The sequence below is a fragment of the Salvia hispanica genome, chromosome 3 (genome assembly GCF_023119035.1).
Source record: "Salvia hispanica cultivar TCC Black 2014 chromosome 3, UniMelb_Shisp_WGS_1.0, whole genome shotgun sequence".
Lineage (NCBI taxonomy): Eukaryota > Viridiplantae > Streptophyta > Magnoliopsida > Lamiales > Lamiaceae > Salvia > Salvia hispanica.
Window position 1 is genome coordinate 12,077,255 of NC_062967.1, and position 22,818 is coordinate 12,100,072.

The window sequence follows — 22,818 nt, forward strand, 5'->3', positions numbered from 1 at the left end:
CAGCGGTTTTCTTTTATTTCGCGCTCATAGCATTAATGACGAAAGCTTCAATATAATTTAATTTTTTTTCTACAAAACACCATCATTATACAAGTGAAATCAATTACTCTCTATTATTATTTTTACAACAAAAATAATTACTTCCTCCGTCCCAAGATAAGTGACCTACTTCTTTTGGGCACGAGATTTAAAGAATGGTATTTAAATAAGTTAAAGTAGCGAGAATAAAGTATGAGAGAGAGAAAAGTAGAGGAGAGAAGAGAGAATAAAGTAGGTGGAGAATAAAATAAGAGAGATGAATTTTTGCTAAAAATGAAAATATGTCACTTATAGTGGGGACATCCCAAAAAGGAATACAAATCACTTATCTTGGGACGGAGGGAGTATATTTTAGTAAAATCAGTACACATTAAATGCAGACCGAATTTTACGGCCGTACGGCTATTTATCAGGCTAGTGAATTCAATTTTCCTTTATATTTTCATGCTCTTTTCAACAATCCATGTTCTTGGTATATTTATATAGCTATCCAATAAAACAATGTTATAAATTTATAATGTACATAATGTGAATTGATGATAGTGAAATAGATGCATAATCTCATAAAGTGAGGAAACAAGAAAGCATCATCACATGCACTCATTTCTCATAACAACTTTTTTAACTGCTTTTGGTGTTACATCTCATCATAATCACAAATGATAATATTAGGCCATTCTATATATCTATTAAACACACATGTGCTGAATGAAACGAGAGAGACAACACAATACAAAAATCCGAAACCAATAATATATTATTATATCGATACATTATCATACTAATTAATTTTCAACTGCATCATCCTAAAATTTCAAATGACTACATAGGATATCAAGCACAAAAAAAGGACACCTCAACCACCCAAAGACATAGTAGTATGTTCATAAATTTTAAGCAAGAAAATCGAGTAACGTACGAGAAATGGTACCACACTTTGAGCTATTAGTTATGTATTTGTCAATGAATTAACAAGACGAGACGATGATAAGTAGAACATTAATGGGTCCAATGCAGTGGTGTCCCAAGTTAGGTGTAGAATTGAATGACCAATTCATGTATATTTAATATACTTCACAAAAGTAAGATGTATGCCAGAAAGTCTACCTATTTTGAGCTACCCAAAATATAGATGGACACCCTTCGACCACTGGTAAAAGTCACACAAATGTGAATCACATTATCAACAGTTGTACATTAATCCAAGCAAGCATTTAAGGTCGTAGCTGGAAAGCTGTTTACATTTAATAAATTGTGGGACGGCGGTCGCTTGGAGGGCCTTTCGAAATCCTCGGACAGCTCGGCGGTTGTAATAGCGCCAATAGGAGCGAGCCGTCGTGACCATCGTCCCGCTCGGCGGTCCGGGCGGCTCTCTATTGTCAATGCTCTAACACTCATCAAATGAAAGCATAAAAAATACTAGCACTGAGAAAAGGTTGATTATATTCAGCTATAAACTACCGTGCCCTTCTAGTTATTTATTTTAAGGGGTAGTAGATAAGATAAACCTTGTGACCTCCGTCTCCACGTTGGAATCAAATTAATGATTCACATAAATTATGCATGCCGAGTACGATTGATAAACATAAAATAAAAATGTAATACATGAATTTGGATTCCCGATCTTCAATATACTTGACGAATTCTAAAATGGAAATTAGACTTCCAAGTGTCAATGCTTTCAAAGAGAATCTGTATTTTGTTTTTTGTAACATTGATAGGAGTGAGATTCCTCCGATGTATAAGTGGCACTTGGGGACCACAACCCTGCCTAACTTTATTATAACTCTAATTTTACCCATAACAAAACTAAAGCTATACAAGGTAGTATTTGCACAATAGTCATCAGATTGTTATAGATGATCATTGGACCCGATAAATTAGACTCAACTTAGTAGATAACGTAATTAAAATATTCAATAATTAGTCATAAATATGTAGTACAATCTTTAGACGATTATATTGACAATATTAAAATGTTCCAACAAGCCATAACACAATAACTATGGAATACTCCTACAAAACACTTGCAAAATTGTTGCTTTTAGTTCAGACTGTAAGCGAGTTAGACTATTCCAGAATACATAGCTCAACTGAATGAAAGTTATTTGAGGTGATTCAAAAATATCTGATCAAACAAATCAAGCGAACTCGCCATGATTTAGAGGGAATTTAATTGAGCTTCTAAGAGCATCCACAATAGCGAACGAACGCGCGCCCTAGCGCCCGGCTAGAGGCTCAGGAGTCGCGTTCGTCTGCTATTGCAATCGACTAACACATGACGGACGAATGTGCGACGGGGTGGCGTTAGCCGATCGCTCGTCCGCTATTGCGCTGACGCGATCGACGAACGGTCGGCTAGCGCTATTTTTTTATTTTTTTTTTAACTCTATATATACGGCTCGTTGCACTATTTTATTGAGACATGGGGGCGCGTGTGGTGAACCTTTGAGATGGTTGTTTTTTTTTCAACTATGCATTTTTTTATTGAAATATGTTTTTTATGTAATAAAATGTTACATTTTCTCCGTAATCATATCGAAATTTTAATTCCGTATTTGTAATTTTGTGCATTTGTTTTATTAGTTACGACGTCGATTAATCCTAGTGTTAGGCTATTAATGTGTAATGGTTAATCCTAACATGGCATAAGGCGTTTTTGGTTATTGGTTAGTTCAGTGCTAGGCTATTGGTTATTCATCACTTTTCCTGCAGACGCTCTAACTCCTAAAAAGTGTTTATTAAGATAAGCTTTTAATCAATGTATAAATTCCTCTGACACCAATATATATTTTTCATGATTTTATAAACATTAATCACTGTCCAAAACAGTCCTAGTACAATTTGTTGTTTCCAACGTACAACCTTCATTTCCATTTCTTTTCGATTTTCTCTCTCTTGGGATTTTTCTTGGAATATAACATACTCCTCTGGTCCAGGGCATTCATTTTCTGCAAGTCGTTTTGAAAAATAATACTTCCTTCGTACACTAAAATTTGACATAATTATATATGACACGAGTTTTAATATAAATAGTGGAAGTATCAAAACCCGTGCCATTTACAACTTTATCTATTTTTGCGGACGGAGGAAGTATTATTTTTCCAAAACGAGTACCGAAAATGAAATGTCTCTATTGACGTGGAACAAGGGGAGTAGTAATCAGTGTGACCAGCAACACATAATGCGATATTTAAATTAAAACTCCAAGGCAGGGCAAACTAAAACGCATGAATAAGAAAGTAGTAGTGTTGTAGTAATAAAGTTATAATCCCATCACCTGTGCTACATCATTCCTTTCAGCAACAAAAGACATTTACTACTACTACACCTACATAACATTTTTAACCAAAAGATGTTACCACCTTTACACGAGCAAAAATATACAAACCATCAGCTCTGCATTACTACCAATATCACCTACAACTGCCACTTTCTTCACCACCAATTTTTGCCCCTCTCAAATTTCACAAAATAGAAGAAACTTTACCTTCAAAATCACTCTCTACAGTCTTGATGCTGTATTTGGTTTCCCTCAGCCTAACCTGCAGGAATGCAATCTCTTCATCCTCCCTTTCTTTCAAGGACTCCACTTGCAACCGCTTCCTCTGCAGCTTCTGTATATGCTCGTTGATCTCGTCGATGTCTCTTTCAAGTCTGGCTTTCGTGTCACTGTGATCTGTGAGCTGTCCGTTGAGAGTTTCTGCGTCTTTTGCAAGCCTTTCTTGTTTGTCCTTCATAACGAGCAGCTCGTGTATGCAGTCCTGAATGGGCCTGACTTCAAACCCGTGTGTTTCCAAGTCTGTAAGTGTCTCTTTTATGTCGTCCATGATGCTTACGGGATCAGTTAGCTGCAACTTGGAGGCTCTTTCTACTATGCTGGAAAATGTTACCATATAGCCTATAGCCATGCCTTCTCGTGTACTTTCTTTGAAATTCAGCAAAGGTCGGAAATGTGGATTCTGTGGCAGCCTCTCGAATACTTGCATGGATTCGATAGTTTTCCAAAGAATGGTGTTTTTCACAAAAGGCAGCTTTTCTGTCTCATTCCGTACTAGGGCCATTTGATTAACCAAAGCAGCAGGTGTTGTTCTGTTTTCTGGCTGCTTTTCATTGTCCTCGAAATGCTCATGAATGATCTTTTTGACGGAACTTTCTGGGCTTTTATCGACCGTTGGAGTAGCTTGTGCTTCACTTTCTGGCCGCTTCTCTATATCCTCATCCAGCACAATAGCTAGAGTGTTTTCCACAGAACTTTGAAGGGGTTGATAAGTAATCATGGGACTTCTATTAACCGTCAAAGAAGCTTGTGCTTCGTCTTCTGACCAATGGTCACTGTTCAAATCGAGCAAAACAATAGAAGTCTCTTCCCCAGAAGGCATGCTTTGTCTTCCACTTTCTGATTGTTTTTGAGTGCCTTCATCAGTAACATTACCAGTGATGTTGCTGTCAGAAGGCAAACCATCAACCAAACCAGAAGATTGTCTTCCACTTTCTGGCTGCATCTCACTAGCCTCATCAGACCCAACAGGGTCGACTTGAGTCGTACCATTCTCAGTGTATGGCACCATCACTGTGTCCGCAGGTGGCAATCCTGCAAAAATTATAGTATCGCCAGTCAGAATGAGAAGGCAAGAAACACACTAGTAGACATGTAAGCTTACTTGAGCCATCAATTACAGATGACACGTGCATCTCCTCGATCCATTTTGAAAGCGGCTCATTATCAAACTCATTGCTGGGTTGAGGTTCAATGACTTTCTCTACATCCAGTGTGGGGTTAATTACCACCGATTCGCCTCCAGATGCACCAGCAGAATCTATACAAGCAAGAAACAATAGATATACACATCATCCTTTTTTCTGAATCTTGAGATAAAAACTGAAATATCATCATATAACAGTTCTAACAAAGCCAGAGGTCAAGTTTTAAATCCAAAAAAGTATCTCACCTCGAACTTTGACTGCAATTCTACCACTTGAAAACTGTTTCCGTCCTCTCTTGGATAAACGATTATCTGCCAGCCTGACTGGCTCTGCTACACCAGACTCCTCATGCTTACTGGCCAATATTCGTTTTGTCATTCTCACTTTTCTTTTCCGAGGACCAGACTGGCCATTCGATGTTGTTTCCTGATTTGGCTCTGTCTCCTCCTGATCCGATATCGAGGCCTCGATGTCAATCACCATCATGTCATGGACTCCCTGTGAACCATCATCTACCCTGTTTAAATTGATGTCACCTGAACTCTGACCTCCATGCTCACCACTTCCTACAACAAGAAATCATTCTTTAATGCAAATATGCAATGTATGGAGGAAAAGCAAACAAAATATTTATATTTCTTCATGGAGAAAATGAAGAGCTCCACAGAGGATGACATTATTTATACCTGCAGACTTAGTACCAGTGCTTTCACCCATGTTTCTTTTTGGTCTCCCTTTCCTTTTCTTCTCACTAACGTCGTCCATTCCTAATTGCTTGCCATCCTATACATGGAATATATGTAGTAATAAGCATAATGAATGGCCTCATGACATCTTCGATGTTCTATATTTTCTCTTCTACATTCCTACATCCCCCACTCAGCGGCATGCCCAATTGCCCATAGAAGAGGGGTAGGGGGTATACTATAGGATCTGCCCATAGTATACATAAATCATCTCCACTGAGACCTTAGACCAACCGAGTTCATCATGCCACCATAAACACTGTCTAGCATATTACATTCTTCAACAGTTTCAGTGGTTGTAGAGCAATCTCTCCCAAAAGATTATTCTTTCTCAAGATATATCATATATTCCTATTGCTAAATTTCATACATGGTTGGTTGAAGTGAAAACTGGAATCACATGAGCATGTACCTTCAGAGTATTAAGACAGTGAACGACTTCCTAGATTGTCAAGAACAATGGAGGGAAAGTAAACCATTACAAAAAGGAACCCGTAGGGGACAATTTTGATTGTGTTTTTCACATTTACTGGGGGTTCACTTTAAACTTGTGGTTAGGATGAAATGAAGTACTTTTTACATCAAAATACTCTGACTCAACCAGATGTATGATAACATATTTACAGTCGGTGGTTGAGACCACTATTCTCATCACAACTTTGCTCATGCTCTGTCCAAATCAATTTCAATAGCATTTTGTCAACACCTGACAAACGATACCTGACAAGATGGCTGTATAATCAAGAGCATACTAAATCACAATCATTAATTATAGAAGAAAAACATTCATCGATACCTGACAAACGAACAAACATACTTCTTAACAAGAAAACAAAATTAAACCAACAAACCAAAATAATATGTAAAGTTACTGTATTTCATATTTGTAACCCACCGTGATTCTCCCAGTTGTAAAGTCATAGATTTGATGTCTCTGATCATCCAAGTTAATTAAACCCTTATTGCTCGAAGGTCGACTCCTGTCACTTCCTGATTTTCCTGAGCTCCCAGCTTCAGCACATGGCAAGACTATGACTATAGGAAGCTCAGCTTCACGTCTTGCATGCTCGTATTGTGCACCTTCTTCAGTGTTTCCAGTTCGAGCTGTGTCCGGTTCCTTCTCTGCAAGGTCTTTCCCAGCTTTGGTAACTGAACAAAAGTACTGGTGGAAACTTTTGAGAAAAATGGGCATAAAAGAATTTATACCTCCAGAACCAAGTTGTGAACTTTCAAATGGCAACATTTCTGCAGCGCTCTTCCCTAGGGTGGTGGGTGTGGATTTAATGTTTTCACTGCCATTTTGTTTTGTAAGAATGTTCCTTTGCTTTCTCTGCTGCGTGATTCAAGGGTAACAGATCAAAACTAAAGATTCAACATAACTTGCAACACATTGAAGCACAGAATCAATACAACATAGTTATAATTTCACAATACTTTGATGATCTAGAAGTTCTACAGTTTGAACTTGGTTGAAGCTGAAGTTTCATAAAATATTACCAACACATCGGTACTAAGCATCTGATAAGTTAAACAGAAGGAAATGCAACAACATAAGATACATTCAAGATGTGCACAATATATGTTGGTTCTAGTCTTGTCCTTCATATAGTAAGAAAGAACATAGATGTAAATCCCCATAAAACAGTTTGTAAATTGCATCTTGGCCCACACAGTCCAGTCACCTCGACCCATTAAGAATATATTAATGTCTATGATTACGGGTGATACAACATAACAGAAGTCATGTTTTTGCCTATTCATCATTCATTATTATGAACTTGGCCACCATGGATAGCAACATTATCAAAGAGAAATAATACGACATCCGTCCCACAAGAGTATGCAGTCTTTCCTTTTTAGTCCGTCTCACAAGAGTATGCACTTGCTAATTTTGGAAAAAAATTCTCTCTATTGAGGTGGGACCCATTATCCACTTCTATCTCTCTTACTTTACCAATTGTGCATTAAAACTCGTGCTCAACCAAAAGTGCATACTCTTATGAGACGGAGGGAGTATGCAATATCTAAGGGCTGGCATGGTTTACAACATTCTCTTCCCATAGATGATTAGAGGAAGAACGACCCAACGTAGTTTGAACTACAGATTTTACCATATTATTTAAAGATTTTGGGCTTTCAGGACCGCATGAAATCTCTTTATTTGATCCATCATGCACATCCTTTATATTTGCCAGCACTAAATTTCCTTCCCTGAGCTTTTTAAAAGGCTGAGAAGGAGCACCCCCTGAACCAGATACATATCTCCTTTTTGCCAAAGCTAAAGACCCATGGGACGGTTTCTGCTTATCCAGAACAAATTTCTCAAAGAAATTATTTCTTGGTATCAATGATGAGTGTGTTTTTCCACCACAAGTGTCCTCTCCATCGACTGAATTGCTCAGTGGAGTAGCTTCGACAGAGGCAGTAGAGTTATCAGGTGTGAGATGTTGACCGACGCCATCGTCTAAGGATGGGACTGACGGTTCCTGAGACAATTGCCAAGGAATTAGCCTTAGACTTCTTACTAACAAATACTACCTCCGTCCACAAAAAATAGACAAAGTTGTAAATGACACGAGTTTTAATGTGCAATTGGTAAAGTAAGAGAGATGGAGGGAAAAGGTGTTGGAAGTAGTGTTAGTGGATTGTGGAGTCCACATTTAGAATGATGTGTAGGGTTAGTATTTCTTTAAAACTTTTCATATTTAGATTTGGTCCAATTTTGGTAGACACCCCAAAATGGTAAAATTAGTCTATTTTTTGCGGATGGAGGTAGTATGTACTATATACACTAAAGTATGTAAGAGTTTCTGATACCAAAATAATGCACGTAGTAATGGAAAAACAAAACCCATCTACAAAATACTCTTGGTATTGTCCACACAAAAGATAAACACTTCGAAAATCATTTCACAAGATTCTAACAGTACGTAGAATCTCAATATTCATGCTTATAACATAACCTAGACTAAAGTAGACTATCCAATTAGCAAATGACTATGGTACTAAAAATCATATAAGAATGTTTTATACACATAAGTACAACGAGTGAACGAGTACGAGAGCAAACAGGCAACAAAGAAAGGTAATATAATAATCCTCTCCATCCCATCCTCCACCTCCGTTCTACGGTTCAAGGCATAAGAGTGGACTGTCAGGCAATCAGATTCAAATAACATAGTTTTGACTTGCAGATAGATAGCATCAACACCTAAAGGTCAACATTAATCAGAAGCACTATTTGTCTTGTGCCAAAAGCACAATAAAGAAGAAAAGTGGCAGTCATGCCTCCTTTCTCAGACAAGAGTATTAGTTGATGTAACATCAAAACCATAAAAGTGACATCAAACTGGATGCAGTAACAGTGATGAAAATAAAAGCATGGTATAATTATATGGAATTCATTCAAAAACAACAAAAAGAAAATAAATAGTATAACCAATTAAGGAGAGCTTTTTCAAGAGAGTAGATAAAACCTGGGCAGAAGTGAACCATTTGCCATCTTTCCAATCCATGTGAGGTCTCAATTCTGACTGATTGAATTCTTTCTCGCATTTCATTTGCTTAAAGAAAACAAGGTACCTACTGCTCTCAAGCTCCTTTGTAATTATCCCATTCCACCAGCCAAAGTCAAAGAACGCATCCACTTTTTCCAATAAAATAAAATTTTTATCTTTGAGAAGTGGTGGGCAAGGCCTGATGTGCAAAGAATCAACACTAGCTTTAGTGGAACCATGGCTATCAGGGTTTACACTATTGTACTCTACCAAAAATGTCTGATTCCCCAGGTCTTCACGAATTGTGGCTGGGAACCAAGCATCCTGAAAATCTTCTCTGTCAAATGACACCTCCACCTTCCTTCCAACATCAAACATCAATCCTGCTATATTCTTCGCACAATTACAAGACGAAAAAAGAAACAGAACATCAGTAATGATAATCGCAGCAAACATCGCCTTATACCAATTACCACCAAACTCAAGGGTTTTAACTAAAACCAATTTTCAGGTTGAAACATGAAAATTATGATCACCCAAACAAACCAAGACAGAGAGCAAACAGCCGTGCAACTTACTACTAGCGCCAATAACCAAAAGTCCAAAAATACAATCCAAAGACAGTAAAAAGGAAATGCATCCTATGAGACCAGCAATGTAAGGCAAGATCATAAGAAAAATACACACCTAATCAACCACATATGTACATGCAACCGGAAAATTGCAAATTAAATATCCACACAATTTAAAAGATGTATACAATTAAAGTGAAACTAAAACCACGCCCAACCAACCACATATGTACATGCAACCACGAAATTGCAAACTAAATATCCACACAATTTAAAAGATGTGTACAATTAAAGAGAAATTGAAAACACGCCCAATCAACCACATATGTACATGCAACCACAAAATTGCAAACCAAATTTCCACACAATTCAAAAGAAAACGAGAATTAAAGACAAAATCGAGATGGATTTTTTCACTAAACCTGTTTCTGAGGACGAACCCAATTCCCGTTCACCCAATCGCAGTGCAACCTCAGCTCTCCAATCCCAAACTCGAGCTCATCAGGGGGGTTATGAAACGTCACGGTATACCTCTCGCCTTCGGCAACCACCCGGCTGATGATGCCGGTCCACCAGCCGTCCTTGTAGAAGGCGTCGACGACGTCGTCGAGATCAAATCCCTTGCCAGGGTCGTGCTGCGGCGGCGTAGGCCTGACGCAGGAGGCGTCAATGTGCTCCCTCAGCCGATCCGAGCCGTCCTCGTGCGCGAGCAGGTTGTGGTACTCGACGTAGAGCTTCCTGGATCTCTTGCGGCCGGTCTTCTTCGGGGAATTGGGCGGCGGGAGGACGGTTGCGGAGAAGTAGACGCCCTTGAAATCCTCCTCGTCGGTGCGTACCTCGACGATTGAGCCGATGGGGAAGTGGTGGAGGCGGCGGCGGCCGGGGCGGCGGTGGGAGTGGGGCGTGGGGGCTAGTTCGAACAGAGCATCGGCAGCGTCGTCCATTGTTGGAGGGAGAGAGTAGATGTGTGGACACCAAAATGGAAGAAGTGGAAAGCGCTAGGGTTTTTTGAAATTCCCATTTTCCAGACTGATGACCAAACTTTCCCCCTTTCGATTAAAGCTTTAATAATCGTGTCTTCCAAATTAAATGTTGCTGATCATTTTTTGCTCAGTTTCGCATCATGTGATGCTTGGTGTTATTTATTGTAAACTAATGTAGTTACTTCATTGTTATATTAGGTTAAGATGTGTTGCTGAAAAATTACTGGCTCAAACTACATACAAAAATGCCCTCTTTGTGATTTTTTACTTGTGTGGTTGAATTAATGGTAAGTTCGAAGCATAAATCCTACCTATTTATTCATTTTAGGTCCAATGGAGGTTTGAGTTAGGCCAGTCCAATAGCTTGGCCAATGGTCTAGAACGACCATTTCGATGAGGAAATGTATTATTCCCTCCGTCCCAATAAATATGAAACGTTTGCTTTTCGGCACAAGATTTTATGTAGTGTTGTTTTGTGAGTTAAAGAAGAGAGAGAAAAGTATAGATAAAGTTATTTTTATTTTAAGAAAGACAACCCAAAAAGGAAAATGTTTCATTTCTAGTGGGACAGAGGGAGTATTTATAGATATGATTTTGCCATATTTTTAGACACAATTGTTAACTGTGAGATATATGGAATGAAGATAAGAAATATCTTATTTCTATAGAGATATGTATTTGAGGATGATATGGTTCAATACATAATTGATAAATAAAGAAAGAATGAGGAAATGTAGTTGAATTAGTGTCGGTGGATGGTGGAGCTCCTAAATGAAAAAGTAAGAGATGGGTAGAAAATGTATCTATAAATGTGGTTGTACTCTATTTCTATGTGACGAGCGAAAAATAAAATATAACATATTTCTATAAGAGATAATTGATTGTATTCTTAAATTTGATAAGTATAGATGATAGGGGTCGTATTCTAATGCTTATAGCACCCTAATCCAAAATCAAGACCAAATCTTCACCCTTAGATTTTAAAATGAGTGGATGAGATTAAATCTTACGAATCTCAATAAATAGTAGACAAAATATCAACAAAAGAGTAATATTGTCATTATGTTATCATATGATAATTTTCGTGAATGTTTTTTATATCAACATAGTGTATTACAAATATCAACAATCTGACATAAGAATATCAACACTAGTACAAGAAAATATTAACACATATTTATTGAGATTTTTACATGGTTTTATTGAGATTTTTTGATATATTTGTTGATAAAAATCTGGTTATCAACATTTACTTAAAACTAAAATAAAAAATATCAAATTTCATCATCCGAACGTCGTCGGAACATATGCAATTGAGATCTCGTTGGAATCCTTATAAAATTATCTTTAATTTGATATATTTTTTGTGAAAAAATAATTTAAATCGAGAGAGTTACATAAATTTAAAGTTTTAAGATGATTTTAATGAGAGGGAATTGACATTAATACCCTCTAATTTTATTTATTAATTTTCTTAATTAAAAATATAATTCATATGATATTATTTCAACCACCAGATCTTCTAATCTAATGGCTATTAGGTTAGGATTTAATCTTAATTAGAGAATACTAATTAGTTACGGTATAAATGAAATTAAATATACTGGAAACTAATTAAGTACTAGTAGTACACAACAAACACTACACTCACATGTTCACATGTTACATACACTCTACATATTCCACCCACGATGCACACAAATTACACGTTACATTGCACGCACCACACACCTACGTACACTGCGTATGTCTTAATTTTATGAAAATAAATATTTTCAGGACATAATATTTTGTCTTTAAATTATATATGGAACAACAAAAGTCCAAAAATATTTTGCGTAGAACATTAAATGAGGATCGTGTCGTCACTGATTGATCTCTTTCCCAATTTCTTGTACAAGTAAATTAATATTCACAATATAGATAGGAAATGGACTATCTATCACCAAAGATTGTAGTATCAAGCTTAAAGTCTTATAATCTGAGATGACGAATACACTGTGTACCAATGAAATGACTACAATAAGATAAGTACATCATGTTGATTACTAAAAGAAAATATCTAGCAAATTGTGATTTCTAGTTAATGCACGTAACATTGTCCATACGTCATTAATTTTCTATTACTTGATTGGGAAATTGGTCTCTAAAATCATGAACTTTGCATAAAATTTGGTATTTCTCATTAATTTTGAAATTGGTATATAATATCACGAACTTTGCATTTTGTTTGGTATTTCCCACGGCATGTCTATTACTATATTTGACTAACTTACGAGGCTTTTTCATCATACTTCACACAATTAAATCAACGTGCAATTTCTAAACTGTTTTAACCCGATTTTGATGGTCTCAACAGTCCCATTCGGGTTAAAACCATTTAAAAATCGGTCAAAATCGGGTTAAAACCGTTTAAAAATTGATGGAATTGTTAGTACAAGACTAATTGTGATTCGAGTTGAAATGTTCAAAATGCAAAAATTCAAAAGATAAAATATAGAGGGAACATCTTTTTAGGTCCACGAACTTTGCCAAAGTATCATTTTAGGTCCGTGAACTTTGAAAATATCATTTTAGGTCCATCAACTACAGGTTAATATCATTTGAGGTATTTTGAATTTTTTTTGGACGAAAATACCCTTAAGACCTTCAAAGGTCAATTTGGATAATTCTTTCGCCAATCATCTTGCATCAGAGACATGGAATCCAACAATTTTTAACGGCAAATTTTTATATTTAAATTCAATTTAGATGTTAATTGATCTCCATTTTGAAATTCACCTCCGAATGACAATCCAAATTACTACCTCCGTCCACCAAAATTTGTCATATTTCACTTTTACCATTTTTGGTAGTGGACCACATATTCCACCAACTCATTCCTACTCACATTTTATTATAAAACTAATATATAAAAGTAGCAGACCCACAATTCACTAACTTTTTCAACTCACTGCTCATTACATTTTTTAAAACCCGTGTCGGGTCAAAGTGGGACAAATTTTGGTGGACGGAGGTAGTAGTAGCTATCTAATTTCAAAAAAATAAACTTAATAGAATTCACACATCACCTATAGTAAGTTATTAAAATGCAGTTTAGATTGAAAAAATAAAATAAAGTATCAAGTCCCAATTCACTATCATTAAATAATTAGTCATCTAATAATTGAAAAACTAACACACTTTTTACGGCAAATTTTAATTATATTTAAATTCAATTTGGATGGTAACTGAATTAAATAGTAGCGAAAGAATTGTCCAAATTGCCCTTTGAAGGCCTTAAGGGCATTTTCATCCGAAAAAAGTTCAAAATACCTCAAATGATATTAACTTGTAGTTCACGGACTTAAAATGATATTATCAAAATTCACGGATCTAAAATGATACTTTAGCAAAGTTCGTGGATCTAAAAAGATGTTCCCTCTAAAATATAATATACTAAAATCATAAAATGTACATATGTTCAGGACTAATTTTGTTATTTACTCTTTATAATATCGATGACAAAAGTGACAAGTTTTCCCCAACCACCTGTGTACCATTGAATACTTCCAAGTAACCTCCATCCATGTAAGAGCATCCACTATAGGTGGACAACTTTTGGTGTACAACTTTTTTTTTTGTCCATAGCCCCATTTTATTTGTCCACAGCCACAAAAAAAAGTGTCCGCAGCAATAGTGGACACTTTTTAGTGGACAAATTTCACTTTATTGTTTTTGTTGTATATTTTAATTCAATTACAATTAAAATTATCGGACTATAAATAATAAGAGAACGAGATAATAATAAAATTAAAAAGTGCGATGAGACCAAATATTCGTTGTATTCATGGATACCGAAAAATTACACAACGAACATTTAAAAAAAAAAAACATACAAAAACAAATAAAAACACCGCCACCATCTACTCGGTGGTGGAGTCGGAAACCTCTGCCTCATCTTGGTCGCCCACTCCCTCCGGCGCCGCCGCCCCTGCCCCCGGCGCCCCAAGTGTCGCCCCTGGACCAGTCAGCCCCAGCTCCTCTCTGATCCTACACATCAGCTCATAGTATATCGACTTGGTGATCGGGTCGGTGGCCGACTCGTAGAAACGGCAGTTATCTTGCAGTTGTTTCATCAACTGCACATTCAGGTTCCTGTTCAAGACCACATGGGCCCCATGGTCCACGGACTGAGCTCCAGAAGGCGCCTGCGCGCCCCGCGATCCAGACGCGGCCGCCGAGTAGCGGGAGGAACCTGCAGACATCCGGGCGCTGCGGATACTGGCCTTCTGCCCCCCCGGAGGGCGTGAGCGCCTGGTGTGTGTATCAGAGGGCTCCTCCGCTTGGGCGTCGTTGAGGTCGATTGAATGTCCGCCGCTGCTGCTGCTGTAGTTCCCGGCTCTGTTGCGTCTATTGCGCTTCGCCCCGTGACCTTCAGTCTCCTCTGCACAGATGGCCTTGAATTTCGGGCAGTTCTCGAGAACGCGAAACTCCTCCCAGTGGTTGAACTTAGGCTTATATAGCGCGTTGTATTGGGACACAGAGAGAGCCTTCACGTCGGCTTCGTTGCGGCCACTCTCAGCGTTGATAAGGTTGTTGCCGTAGATGCCCGCGAACTTCCTGGTGGGTGTCAGAATCCTCCCAAACTTTTTCCGGATCTGTTCCGCGTCACGCGGTTTGGCGCCTCTCGGCTTGAACTCATTGTAGGTCAACAAAACGCGCTTCCAAAAGCCAATCTCGGTCTGATCGGTGCCAACACAGTGGTCGGATGTGACGGCATCCCATGCCCTCGCCACAGCAATCGACTCGTCTTTGGTGTAGTGCACGGCCCGACTTGTTACCGCCGAATCGCTACCGCCGCTGCTGCTGCCATCCCCGTCGCCGTCGCCGCCGGCCCGCCACCCACCGCCGTCGCCGCCGCCGCCTCTCCCCCACCGCCGTCGCCGCCGCCTCTCCCCCCACCGTCGTTGCCGCCGCCCCTCCCACCACCGCCCGCCGGAAGATCTCATCGGCGGGTTCTTCGGTAGGCCGGACTCATCGCCCCATCATCTGCTCCGAGTGTGAACCTATCGAAATCCGACAAAGGAGTTTGGGTGCGCTGGAAAGAGTGAGAAGGGGTATCCGGACGCGGATGGTTGGGCGAGTCCATAGTGGGTCGATAATCTCCAAATACCGAACGACCCAAATTCCTCTGATGAGAAGATTGACTCCGATATTGGCTTTGTTGCCACGGCGGGGATGTCGGTGACCACGACTGGAATGGAGGGGGACTGGGACTCGATCCCCGGGGGGTGGGACTCGATCCCCACAGCTGAGATGGCCGGGAAGAAGGATAGTATCCGTATCCCGATTCTTCCGTGCCGAGTGAATCTTCGTCTCTCCCGTGTATCTCGGTAAAATCTAGGGCTGTGAAATTGGGGGTGGAGTGAAAATGGGTGTGGAGTGGAAGACAAATTGGTGGGTATTTATTTAAATAAGCCAACAAATTAAATAAAAATTCGAATTAAAAAAAAAAAAAAAAAAGGGAAGAAGGATAGTATCCGTATCCCGATTCTTCCGTGCCGAGTGAATCTTCGTCTCTCCCGTGTATCTCGGTAAAATCTAGGGCTGTGAAATTGGGGGTGGAGTGAAAATGGGTGTGGAGTGGAAGACAAATTGGTGGGTATTTATTTAAATAAGCCAATTAAATTAAATAAAAATTCGAATTAAAAAAAAAAAAAAAAAAAAAGGAAAATCCGGCGGACCGCCGCGGCGGTGTCGCCGCGCAATAGGTAGGCGCGGCGGCCGCCGCTTTTCTCTCTCCAGCGGCCCGTCCTCGCCGCAAAGCCGGCGATCTTCCGTCCGCCCCAGCCAATTCGTCCGCCCCCGGGGCGGACGCCACTCCAGCTATAGCCCGCCGCGGCTAAGCCGGGAAGGGGGCGGCCGGCGCGCCGCCCCTATAGTGGGTGCTCTAACATCACTTCGCATTAAAAATGATGTTTGAAAATCACTCTTCTCTGTGAAATGAGTACTACTCCACTTTTTGTGTTTTACAAGTCATGAAAGTACACTTGTTTTCCCAAATAAATTATGCATTTCGTTGATTCCTTTTTCATGCATTTGACATATTTTCTCTGTCTCACTTTAGGAGTCTTGGTTTACTACTTTTGAATATCCCATTTTAAGAGTCTCGTTGGAATATTCCATAATTGATAATAGGCTCCACATTCCACTCACCTTTTTCCACTCACATTTTATTATAAAACTAATATATAAAAATAGGATTCACATTCCACTATCTTTTTTCATCAATTTTTCTCTATATTTCTTAAAACCAGTGCCGAACTCAACCGGGACTCATAAAGTGGGACAGAGGGAGTATTTTTCATTGTCATCTTTTCTCATAGCTTGCTATAACTTGACAAGTTTTGTCTACACAATAGTCATTAACATCTTGTCTATAGCCTTTGTCCCAGCGGCAAGGTGCTTAGCCATCAATGTATGAGGTGTCGAGTTCGAGCCCTCTTAACCTCAGTTGTAATTTCCTCCTTTCTTAGGAGTTTATTTTAAAAATAAAAAATAAATAAATAAAAATAGTCATTAACATCTTTTTGAGTATTTTCTTCGTTCCAAATTAATAGAATCATTTTATTTTCTGCACTAGTTTAAAGAAAATAATAATAAATAATTAAAGTGGATAAAAAGTTAAAAATAAAAGAAGTACTTAAAAAGTAGAGAAGACTCTTATCTATATTATTAATTTTTTTATTTTACTTTTTCTTTATTTTAATTATTTATTTTTATCTTTTCAAAACACAATTAGTTAGCAAGATATACAAGGATAAAAAAATCCATGACTTAAGTAAACATAGTTATTATGATTCTTTTAGAGTATACACATTGGGAGGGCCGCGGCCCTTGGCCCGGAGTCGGCCATGCGCGGCCCCCTACTACTGAGGCGGAAGGGAGGCGCGGCTCAGGGCGTGGACGAGAGAGAGGCGAGCTCTCGGCCTGGCCGAGGACCTTGGGCGCGAGGCGCGGCTCGTCACTGCAGAGGGCAGAGAGCCGTGGCCCGGGCCATGGTTTCAATTTTTTTTTTCTTTTCAGTTTTTGTGTTAATTTTAGCATTTTGGAGAAGATGAAGTGGAGAGAGAGAGAGAGAGAGAGAGAGAGAGTATGTGACGGAAAAGAGGACGACCGTTTTCAAAAAATTTAGCATTAATTTAAGAAACAAATCAATCTCTAAAACTAAATCCCTTTTAAATTGGTGAACTTTTTAATTAAGGATTGTGATTTCAATTCACACCCTAATTACGGAAATAATTAAAATTTGAATTTTCAATAAATATATTTACTTGTAATTGTCAAAATTTTTAAAATTAATTTAGATTTTTTTAATTATTATAGTCCAATAATTTTTATTCTAGTAATATTAACATGTAACGAAAAATGTATGAAAATGATTTTAATTTTTGAAATATAACAAAATTGTGATGGTCAAGTTTTCATGGGCAGTGCTAAGTTTGTTGGGCATGCCCAAAAAATGATGGCTTGGGCATGCCCAAGAGGGCCACGACTGTGGATACCCTTAGCCTATGTAATATGTAAAGTACAGTTGATATTTTATCATTTTTACTTGACAAATTATAGTTTGCAAGTACATAAGTTTTTACTATTTTAAACATTTTTTTAGTTTAAATATATGCACTATGAGATTTTCTGATTTTTTTTTTCAAAACAATTTCAATTAAAATAAAATTATTTTATGTATATAATTCTCTAATTTAGTCATTTTTTAAAATTGTACTCCGTACTACTTATTACCAGTTAAGTGTAGTAGTCATACTTAGCTGTATGTGAAACTGAAAACTGACCATTAACCGCTTAACATCAACAATTTGTTTCACCAGCTGCTTTCGAAATCCTCCCATGGCAGCGTCTACGGCGATTGCAAATTCCACCACTGCTCTCTCTTCCTGTAACTCTCGCCACCACCTCTTCCCTAAATTTGCCTCCATTTCGCTCCTCCATGGCCTTCCGGAATTCCGCCCTCCTCCGCTCGGCCTCGCCCATCACTACACTGCAAATGGCTCTTCCCTGCCGATTATTAGAGCTCAGAGTTCTCCAGGTATGCAGACGGAAATAGTTTTTACCCTGCCACTAGGTTAGCATTGCGTACTCAGCAGAAGATAGAGAATATTTTCGTACATGTCGATAGCTGACTAACTGTTTGATGAATTGCCTCTGACATTGTAGCTGTAGGTTACACACCTGAGGCTAATTTCTACAAAGTTGAGGCAATTCTGAGGTTCGCTTAATGTGCTGATCTCGTTTTTACATGTCTCGATAGCTCGCTGACTTGTTTTTGTTTTTATTTTTCCTTTTTCTCTTCTGCTAACCTTGGATTTAGGCCGTGGAGGATTCAACAGGTTTCTTCGGTAAGGATATGTATTTTTAGGATTTTTATAATTACAGATTGTATTTGGAGTTTGTGACACATTTTTTAATCCGACTAGCATGCAAATTGTTATGAATGTTGTTAAATTGCTTTAAATTTTTGTTTGCATGTAAAGAAATCCACATTATGTTCTAGTATTATTCATAAACAATTTCAGCGATAAACCAGGATGTTCTTTCATATGCCTAAAAATAGTCATTTCTGTTTACAGTTGTGTGGATGATAGCTGTTGTTCGCATAATTAACTCTTCATAAATGTTGATTGAATCAGTATCATTGTACATGATTAATGATCTTGGTTTTGAGGGTTTAGTTATCGTCATTGTTCTCATTACTATTTGAAATGATCATGATTTAGGGAAGGTTTTGAGCAAGTTTAGAATGACATTTGTGCATCTGATACAGAATTTGCAATGACACTTTACACTTCTAAAAATGAAATGGCAGGATCACTATCTCACTAGTCGTAGGTTCAAGATCACTAACACAACATCTTTGATATGGAAACATTACATTAATCGTGATAACATGGCTTATAATGTCCCAGTGAATGCAACACTGTCTCTATCCTGGAAAGCTACTAGCACGACTCTTATTAATTCGGAACAATAATCAATATATATCATTCAGCTAAACCACAAGATTTTCTACATTGAACCTTGAATTTAGAAACCTATTCCCAAACAGGATTGAGCTATTGCTTCTGGTTCTGGAGTTTTCAGCATATCTAACACGTCTTCTTGTTATAATTTGAAGAAAACTGTGCTACTGAACATTTTTTTTCTGGATAATACCTAGGCATTGTTGAAGATGGGAATTCGTGGAATTACAGTTTCTGATGTACGAGGCTTTGGCGCTCAAGGTGGTTCAGCAGAAAGACAGGCTGGTATATGCACGTACAAAATTCTGTGGTTCAGTTTATAAGGGTTGTTTTATAAATGTATTTTTTGTCCCTGCCCGGGCTGAAGATGGCAACTAATGCATTCCTGCAGCATAAGAACAGTAGGGAGGTGGATAAATGCTTCCATCCCCAAGCACAGTTCCAACAGCGTTCAATTTATTGTTTTTTGCATTCAAAACCATTTGTAATCTATTTCATGTAATGTTATGTCATATGTGCTCTCTTCAGGCTCTGAGTTTTCTGAAGACAATTTTGTCGTGAAAGTAAAGATGGAGATTGTTGTGAGCAAAGATCAGGTATAGGAATCTAAGGACCTTTTGTTTTAGCCATTCAGTTATGTCCACCTCAAAACTCGTGTAAGGTTCTTGTTTTTACTTTTTGTTGTGTAGGTCGAAGAAGTCATTGCAAAGATAATCGACCAGGCAAGAACTGGAGAAATAGGGGATGGCAAGATTTTTGGTAAGACTACAAAAGTGATATCTCTTGTGGGCTGAGATTTCTCTTAGACCTCATTCATCCTCCAACTTATTACTTCTTTCTAGAATTCTAGTGATTTCCTAATTAATCTTTTATCCTGCATTTTTGTTCTGTTTAGTGTTTTATATTTCATGCAAAGGAGGTCTTAACTCTTCACTGAGACTAATATTGTATTCAGAATTTATGCTGCTATTTCCCTCGTGTCTATGCTGCTATTTTCCTGTTATGTTTAACCTGGGATACTTGATTCTTGTCATAGTTCATAGTCAAACAATGAACCTGCAGTGGGGTCACAAATAGAATAGTCTATGTTGATAAAAAAATTTTTTGGCTCAGTTTAGGATTAGAGACAGAAGTTAATTTCCAAGAGAAACAAAAGGAGTAATCGTAACTATGAAACTAGTTTTTAATACCTCAGACAGAGAGCATAAAAAAACAGAAACAAAAAATTGTAACCGAGAAACTAGTCCTGATATTATTTTGTCTGTCATCTGTGCAGTGAGTCCTGTGGCGGACATAATAAGAGTTCGTACAGGTAAGCGTCCTATCTATATAACATATTTTCATGCCTCCTCTATCTTTTCATTTGTGTATGAAGTATTTATGCTCTAATTTAGGCGAGCGAGGAGAGAAGGCTGAAAGGATGACAGGCGGACGTTATGATATGTTCTCCGTTGGATCCTCCACTACTTAAGCCCGCCAGAACTGCACAACCTTTTTTGTTGTCTGTCACTGTTGGAGATTTTGAATCTTTAGTCTTGAGATTTTAATATTTCTACTAGAACAGATCAACAAAAACGCAGTGCATAAATTCAGTACTTCAGACAGATTTCTCGTTGATTGGCATTATGGCTGTGTGTTTTGTGAATGAAAACAATGTAAATCAGTTCAAACCTCAAACATTCCCAGTCACATTAGACCTTAATGTTGCATTCATTCCCATTTTTTACATAAACTGCCATTTTTAAACTTTGAAATTTCTTCGAATAGTACTTTCTGGAATCTAGTTTACTAAATGGAGAATTGGACTCTTAAAAAGTTGCTATTACAACATGACTTTAATTTTTTTTTATTATAATAACGTTGTAATTACAGCACCATTATTTTTTCATATATTTTGCATTATAAACATTTTATATTTTTTCACTATTGTCTGGTATGCATCACTAAAATGGCATCATTCTACCAACATATCAATGCAGTTTTATTACTGAAAATTTGGGGGTGTTCTAATTATAAATAAAAAACAATTTTTTTCAATAATGTAGAAATTACTCCTACTGTGTGCGAATAGGAGTCCTATTTCGTTCTTGTACGAGTTTTAAGAAATGTTAAGAAAAGTGGGTGAAAAAAAAGTTAGCGGTATATGAGTCTCACTTTATATTTATTAATTTTAAATGCAATGCGAGTATAATGAGTTAGTGGAATGTGAGACTTATTACCATTTTATAGATAAATGAATCGAGACTCCTATTCGCGGAGGAACTAAAATGAAAAAACGGGACTCTTATTCGGGATTATAAATTTGAATAAATCTTCATATAATGGCAACCAATAAACTTTTTTTATTTCGAGGAATGAGCACCGTTTAATTGTAAGTTGGAGTACTTATTTAGTAGTACTAGTAGGAGGAGTGATCAATTGCTAACTCATCATTTAATTGCTAACTATAACTAATTTAAAACCATAGAATTTTAGAAAATTTGTGGTCTACAATTTACTACGTGTAATTTTCGTTTTTATTAATTAAATAAAAAAAAGATAAAAAAAACTACCAAATTAGGATTTTGGATGAAAAAGTCAATCTAGCGTTTCGAAAATATCAACGCAATGCTTTGAGAATGTCAACACAATGCTTTTAGAATGTTAACACATTGCTTATATTGACATTCTATATGTATTATATTGACATATTTTATATACAATGTTGACATTTGTGCTGTACAAAAAAATAAAAATTTTCAAATTTTTTTCAAATTTAACGTTGGAACATATGTAAGTGAGATCTCGTTAGAATCCTTATGAAATTATCTTTAATTTGATATATGTGCGAAAAAAATAATTTAAATCGAGAAAGTTATATGTGTTTTAAAGTTATGGGATATTTTTCAAAAGTTAGTTACAACTAATTTGTTATAAATTGACCTTAATATCCTTGTTGATGTTTTTTTTATCATATTGATATTTCGAGATTGATGATCTAGACCAGTAATTTAAATATCTAATGACCATTATTTAGTCATATTAGCAATTAAGGGGGTGTTCGGTTGGCAAGACTAAATCTCATGATTAAATATGTATCATGTTTGGTTCATAAGATTGACTCCATACAACTTAATTCTAGATAGATAGTCTCAAAATTATTAGTCATAGCCTCCCCCTCCAACTAAAATAATCTCATAATTTAATCCTCGATTGATAGTCTCATGATAATTAGTCATGACAACCAAACGCCACCTAAGTGTTGAGTTAGCAAT

The 22,818-nt window shown here is 37.4% G+C and overlaps 2 protein-coding genes across 11 annotated transcripts; one reads left to right on the plus strand and one right to left on the minus strand.

The window, feature by feature from the left end:
• Nucleotides 1–3,270: 3,270 nt before the first annotated feature.
• LOC125212125 (DUF724 domain-containing protein 3-like) lies at nucleotides 3,271–10,596 on the minus strand. 8 transcript variants are annotated; one of them, XM_048112195.1, is made up of 9 exons: nucleotides 9,984–10,596; nucleotides 8,969–9,382; nucleotides 7,604–7,978; nucleotides 6,699–6,822; nucleotides 6,388–6,614; nucleotides 5,433–5,529; nucleotides 4,992–5,312; nucleotides 4,704–4,859; nucleotides 3,271–4,633 (listed from the first exon to the last, which is right to left on the minus strand). In XM_048112195.1, exons 1-9 carry the CDS (start codon nucleotides 10,503–10,505, stop codon nucleotides 3,507–3,509), a joined length of 3,363 nt encoding a protein of 1,120 aa, XP_047968152.1. In that variant the 5' UTR covers nucleotides 10,506–10,596; the 3' UTR covers nucleotides 3,271–3,506. The 8 variants fall into 8 exon arrangements, with proteins under 8 accessions (XP_047968152.1, XP_047968150.1, XP_047968149.1 ...); XM_048112193.1 differs by having other exon boundaries at nucleotides 6,388–6,623; XM_048112192.1 differs by having other exon boundaries at nucleotides 6,388–6,623; nucleotides 6,699–6,825.
• Nucleotides 10,597–18,349: 7,753 nt separating this feature from the next.
• Nucleotides 18,350–21,266, plus strand: LOC125211398 (nitrogen regulatory protein P-II homolog). Of its 3 annotated transcripts, none has more exons than XM_048111168.1 (8): nucleotides 18,350–18,669; nucleotides 18,762–18,813; nucleotides 18,916–18,943; nucleotides 19,762–19,849; nucleotides 20,093–20,160; nucleotides 20,254–20,323; nucleotides 20,841–20,876; nucleotides 20,959–21,266. In XM_048111168.1, exons 1-8 carry the CDS (start codon nucleotides 18,435–18,437, stop codon nucleotides 21,033–21,035), a joined length of 654 nt encoding a protein of 217 aa, XP_047967125.1. In that variant the 5' UTR covers nucleotides 18,350–18,434; the 3' UTR covers nucleotides 21,036–21,266. The 3 variants fall into 3 exon arrangements, with proteins under 3 accessions (XP_047967125.1, XP_047967126.1, XP_047967127.1); XM_048111169.1 differs by having other exon boundaries at nucleotides 18,350–18,633; XM_048111170.1 differs by having other exon boundaries at nucleotides 18,350–18,633; nucleotides 18,768–18,813.
• Nucleotides 21,267–22,818: the final 1,552 nt, after the last annotated feature.

Coding starts and splice junctions, on each gene's coding strand:
- LOC125212125 (XM_048112192.1), bottom strand. CDS start 10,505: ATGGACGACGCTGCCGATGCTCTGTTCGAACTAGCCCCCACGCCCCAC. Junction 7,979..8,968: donor AATGGTTCACTTCTGCCCAG/GTTTTATCTACT, acceptor CAATTGTCTCAG/GAACCGTCAGTCCCATCCTT. Junction 4,860..4,991: donor AATTGCAGTCAAAGTTCGAG/GTGAGATACTTT, acceptor TTGCTTGTATAG/ATTCTGCTGGTGCATCTGGA.
- LOC125211398 (XM_048111168.1), top strand. CDS start 18,435: ATGGCAGCGTCTACGGCGATTGCAAATTCCACCACTGCTCTCTCTTCC. Junction 18,944..19,761: donor GGATTCAACAGGTTTCTTCG/GTAAGGATATGT, acceptor GATAATACCTAG/GCATTGTTGAAGATGGGAAT. Junction 20,877..20,958: donor CATAATAAGAGTTCGTACAG/GTAAGCGTCCTA, acceptor GCTCTAATTTAG/GCGAGCGAGGAGAGAAGGCT.